At 44.0% G+C, this 6,191-nt stretch overlaps 1 protein-coding gene across 1 annotated transcript; it reads right to left on the minus strand.

Moving 5' to 3' along the window:
* Positions 1–645, minus strand: LOC121290493 (putative claudin-24). The gene has a single exon (XM_041210931.1). The coding sequence runs from the start codon at positions 643–645 to the stop codon at positions 1–3; it is 645 nt and encodes a 214-aa protein (XP_041066865.1).
* Between the last annotated feature and the right edge of the window lie 5,546 nt (positions 646–6,191).

Consider the following 6,191-nt stretch of genomic DNA (forward strand, 5'->3'; position numbering starts at 1 on the left):
TCAGACATACTCTGTTTTGTACCATGAGGCTCTCTTCACAGTTGGTGACTTCAGCTGGATGCTGCCCTTGGGTTTTCGGAAGCAACACTGTGAAGTGATTAGCAAAAGACCCCCAGACAGGAGAAGGAAGCCACCAACCCAACCAACAAACAAAGCTGGGCCAAACTCCCAACGTGGGACAAAGCTGGGGACAGCAGCATCCCAGAAGTTGACCACTGTCACGTGGGCCATGTAGGACACAGGGGTGAGGGTTGTGACTCCTGCTAGCAGGAAGAACACTCCCCCACTGACTGCTAGCCTCCACTTGCTAGTCTCATTGTCACTGAAGCAAGTGGTGGAGGCTGATCCAGAGAGGGAGGATAGCAAACCCAGCAGGCCAAGTGCAATGGACAGGCACATGAGAATCCGAGTCAGTTGAATGTCCTCCGGCAAGTCGAGGAGCCCAGTGTACCTCTTGCACTGGACTGGACCATCGTCCTGAGCAACACATGTTTCCCAGATGCCAATGGAGAATGTCTCAGTCTGTACCAAGTCAGGGTTCTTGATCAGCCACTGAGGTAGCACTGTCGCTACCAAACAGCACATCCATCCAGGAAGCGATAGAAAAAAAGCCACACATTGATATATGCAAAGTCTCGACCTCATCTTGCTAACCCTGTGTCTTCCTGAAGGTCTGTCACCATTGACGGCAGCACCTGAGAAGCTGGCTTGTGTGACATATGGTTCAATAAATGTGCATGTCAGCCCTTTCTTATTAGAAGACAGTTCCTCTGAAGCACCAGCCAAAGCAAATTGGGTGAAGTCACTGCAGTCTCTTGACATTTGCTCTTCTTTCCTTGACTGTATTTGTATGTGAAGCTCTTATCTGCAGGACCCGAAGCTGATAGTCTGGAAGGAACAAAAGATGTTGGTTTTCAAATAACATCTTTGCTTGAAGTAACTGCCTGAGATTAATGAGGGACACTAATTAAATGACAACTCAAGTTTTGTGCAGTTGTGAAATTTTCCAACATTGGGAACTGTGAGGGAACATTTTAATCGGCTTATGAGAACACACCATTGTGCAGTGTTTCTGCTCTTTTAACCTGTTCTATTGGTTTGTCATAGAATAGCACTAACGTCAGCTTCTAAGTATAGCTGATGTAAAGCCTGAAAATGTAAAGTTGTTTGATGTTATGAAGTATATTTTTCTGGGCTCCCTCGACAGCTGAGTTGGAAGTTACCTAATGTGGAATTCAACATTGCACATACAGAGCTCCCAGAGGCAGTCAGATAGACACAGTAGAAATATAGCTGGGACAATTGGCCTAAACATCCCTAAGGTGCAGAGACGAATCATTTTCATACTTTACAACTGTGATAGTGACCCGAAGGATACATTATCGAAGTAGTTATGCAACTCGACAAGTAATCCAGAGAAGGTTAGTTCAAAACAAAAACAGAAACAGATAACATGGTTAGCTCAAATTCCACAATGAGAATTTGAATTCCGTTTTCTTTTGAAAAGCTGGTATTGGTCAACATGACCCTGACATTTTGGATTGTGATTTTAAAATTCCCCATGTATACTCCCTCACCTCTGAGTCAGAAGGTTTTGGGGTTCAAGCCACATTCCTGCACTTGTGTCCATAATCCAGGCTAGACTTCAGTGCCGTACTGAGACAGTTCTGCACTGTCAGAGCTGCCATCTTTGGGATGAGATGTTACACCCAGGTCCCATCTAACATCTCAAGTGGACATAAAAGATCCCATGGCATTATTTGAAGAAGAGCAGAGAAATTCTTTGTGGTGTGCTGTCCTATATTTATATTATAATTCATAGGGACTGACACAATCCGAAACAGATAATCTGGTCACTTATTTCATTGCTGTTTGTGGGAGATGGCTGTGCACAAATTGGCTACCCTGTTTCCTACATCACTGTGTGACTACACATCAAAAGTACTTTGTTGGCTGTAAAGCATTTTGGGACATCCTGAGGCTGGGGATGCGTAAGGAGCTGTATAAATGCAAGTGTTTTCTTTATCTGTAGCCATGCTGATTAGTAAAAGGAAACTATTTAAAAAGATGGCAGCCTCGACAGAGGCTGGGAATCATGGGATTCTTACTGGAAGCCATTTTAATTGGATAGGAGATTGGAAGGGGGAATCTGAGAAGTAATGATCTTACTGAATGTTGATTTTTTAAAAGTTGGATGTTAACCAATGGCCCAGCAACTGGACTCCAATATCTCAGGGAGAATCGGTTAGATCCAGTATTCACCAACAGACAGGCACCAAAAGCAAAGGAAGGGGGAAAATCTTTATTAAACCAAAAGCATTCAGAACATATTGTTTGAACATTAGACTGTTCTAGCAGGAAGGAATTTTGACATATGAGGGGTAATAGTTAAAATGGCTTAGTCTGGGATGTGGAGATGGACTTAACAGGAAGACGTGGAAGGGGACTGGGTTTGCTTGGCATATTCAGTACATTGTGCACGTATACATCGCACAGGAATTTGCTTCTGCCCTTTTTAAACGTTAAAACTTTTCCTCAAGTTCCTTCGCACTTTTGAATCTCCTTGCGACCTGCCCACTGAAGTCCCAGTGACCTAATTTGCATGTGTTGGACTGAGAACCAATGGTGGAGCAGCTGCAATCTTCCTGGACTTTGTGCTATTGTTGCATTTAGAGTAAAGAGCTGTTGCTATGGTGGATCGACAGGCATGGAGGGTCAAAGCTAAGAATGGGTGAACATCAGCCCCTGGGGATTAAGGAGAGGGTTGGATGATGGTGTGGACACTTGGTTAGTAACCTGGTACCAGTAAGATGTTGCCAACTTCCCCATCTTACACAGCAAAAGTTGAGTGTCCCCCTGGAGCTCCAAGACCTTCTCCTTAATGTGGTGAGGTACTTAAGATCGGGGAAGCCCCATCATGCACTGAATTGTTCTAAGACCATAAGAAATCAGCGCAGGAGGTCCCTCGAGCCTGCTCCAGCATTCAGTAAGATCATGGCTGACCTTTGACCGCAACTTCACTTTCCTGCCCATGCCCTACCCTTGATTTCCTTAGAGTTCATCAACCTATCTTTCTCAGCCTTAAATAAACTAGAAAATTGAGCACCCACTGCTCTCTGGGGTAGAGAACGTCCCATTTATTCTTACTCTGTTTTCTGTTCCTTTTCTCTGTTAATATATAACCGCCAGACCCATGAGCCTTTATCTTGTGCAACAACCTTTCATGTGGCAACTTATTGAGAATCCTTTGAAAATTCAAACTTAACATGTCCACTGCTTCCTCTGTATCTACTCCTAGATAGTTATATCCTCAAAAAACTATAATAGATTTGCCAAACATGGTTTCCCTTTCTCAAAACTGTGCTGACTCTGCCTAATCTTAGTATGATTTTCTAAGTGTCCTGTTATCACTTCCTTGATAATAGATTCCAGCACTTTCTCAATGACTGATGTCAGGCTGACTGCCTGTAGTTCCCTGTTTTCTCTCTCCCTCCTTTCTTAAATAGCAGTGTTACGTTTGCTAACTTCTAACCCACTGGGACCATTCTAGAATCTAGAGAATTTTAGAAAATCATAACCAGTGCATCCACTATCTCTGCAGCTTTCTCTTTTAGAATCCTAGGATGTAGACCATTAGGTCCTGGAGATATGTTGGCTTTTAGTCCCATTAATTTATTTTCCTATTAATTTACTTTTATTAATTACTTTAAATTATTCACTCTCACTAGACCCTTAGTTCCTCACTACTTCAGATATGTTTTTGTGTCTATTTCTGTGAAGACTGATGCAAAATATCTATTTAATGTCTCTGCCATTTCCTTAGTCCGATTATAGTTTGTTCTGTCTTAGCCCCTAAGGGACTGATGTTTACTTTTGCTACTCTCTTCCTTTTTATACAGTTATAGAAACTCTTACAATCTGTTTGTATAGTTCTTGCTAGTTTATTTTCATGTCTATTTTCTCCTCCTTTATCTTTATTTTTGGTCATCCTTTGATGGTTTCAAAAATTCTCCCAATCCTCAGGCTTGTACTGCTCTTCTTGGTGATATTATAAGACTCTTCCTTTAATCTAATATATCCATAAATTTAATTAGCCATGGATAGATTACTTTTCCCATGGGGTTTTTGTTTCTCAATGGAACGTATACTTGTTGAGAATCATAAAATATTTCTTTAAACGTTCACCATTGCCTATCTACCCTTATTTTAATAAAATTTCTCAGTCTGCCTTAGCCTCATACCTACATACATGGCTTTATTTAAGTTTAACACTCTACGTGGCTGGTCTAGTTGAGCTCCTGATCAATGGCAAACTCCAGGATGTTGATAGTGGTGAAGTCAGTGATGGTAATGTCATTGAACGTCAAGGAGAGCTGGTTAGATTCTCTCACTTGTTGGAGATGGTCATTGCCTGGCAATTGGATGGTGTGCATGTTACTTGCCATTCCTCAGCCCAAGTCTGGATATTGTTCAGGTCTTGCTGCATGTGGACATGACTGCTTCAGTATTTAATGAATGGAACTGAATACTGTACAATTAGTGAGCATCCCCACTTTTGACTTTACGATGAATGGAGGTTCAGGGATGGACAGCTGCAGAAAATAGGGCCTAGGACACGTTATTGAGCAACTCTTGCAGCAATTTCCTGGGCCTCCACCAACCACAGCTGTCTTTCTTTGTGCTAGGCATGACCCCAGCCAGTATAATGCATTCCTCCTAACCCCTATTGACTTCAGCTTTGCCAGGGGTTGGTGCCATACTCAGTGAAATGCTGGCTTTAGATAGAAACATTTGATTTGCTTTATGAATAAATGCATCTTTGAACAAGCAGCAAGGACCCTGAAAACACTTGTCAGAAATGGCTTTATTCTTTCTTTGTTCAGAGTAGCAGCCACTGCCAAATGCCTGATTATATGCTACTTTATAGATTGTAATAGAAACTCCCTTGTGAACTATAGCCTGTGGAGGAAAGTACCACTCTCATCATAAAGCTTTCTACCACTGGGAGCTTCCCTCAGCACATGTCTAGGTCTATTGTAGACTAATTGATGGAGATTGAATGCCATAATTAATTAAGGACTCCATTGTTGTTGTAACACCCAACAACTAGGATGCCAGGAAGTGAGCTCAATGGACCTTGGCCTTTTTTTGTCTAGCAATTATGGGCAGAATCGCCCCAGATCTTCACTAAGTGAGGTAGTGGGCATGAGAATAGACCTGTCGGCCGCAATGGCAGGTTTTCGCACCATATCATCCCCTTCCCAGTGCCTCATTAATAATGCATTCACAGGAAATACACTGGATCACTGACAGGTGGGCGTCTCGGATTTACCTGCCACACTGTGACCTCAGCATTTCCTCACTCCGGGCACCATATTTAAAGCGCATCAGAGCGCAGCCAACTTCATGTCTATAGACCAGGACTGCTCCAGGCAAAGGTGATGGCAGCACCCAGATTTAGTGACGCCTCTGTGGGGCACCACCTGGATGCAGTGGAAGACCACTGAGATGCCCTATACACCCCTTCTGGCCACAGGAAGTCCAGCAGAGTCAGCAATCCTGTCTGGGAGGTGGTGGAAGCAGTGGTCAGTGCCCTTGGAGCACAGAGGAGGTCAGCCATCCAGTACAGGAAGGGGATGAACGATCTCATCCATTTTACCAGGGTAGGTCAACCACCTCATCAACTCACACACTCACAAATCCATCGCACATCCACAGGGATCTCACACCTCAAGTGACAACGCCACTAACTCTCACACACACCCTCACATCTCCATCAGGCTCATACCCTCTGGAGCTCATGTCCTCATCCTGTCCATGGCTCCGCTCACCACACAAACATTCCACACGGTGCCATGTGTCCTGCTCACACTCTCTCCATCTGTTTTCCTGCAGTAGAAGCTGGCTCACATCAGCAGGGAGAGGTCCCAGACTGGGGGTGGACTGGCCGACATTAGGCCCCTCTCTCTCTTTGAGGAGTGTGCTATCGTGCTGACTGGTGAGGACGTGGACGCTGCCTGTGGTGACGGTGAGGTCAGTGGTGAACACCCACATGAGGATCCTGCACCGCATCATCCCTCAATGTAACTGTGAGTTCCAAAGCCAGCCCAAAGCATGAACGGAAACCATGGAAGAGTGTGTGAGTCTATGGTGAAGTCTGTGAAGTTCCAAAGACTCAGCGAAGTTGAATC

This window comes from Carcharodon carcharias, chromosome 18 (assembly GCF_017639515.1).
Source record: "Carcharodon carcharias isolate sCarCar2 chromosome 18, sCarCar2.pri, whole genome shotgun sequence".
Taxonomy (NCBI): Eukaryota; Metazoa; Chordata; class Chondrichthyes; order Lamniformes; family Lamnidae; genus Carcharodon; species Carcharodon carcharias.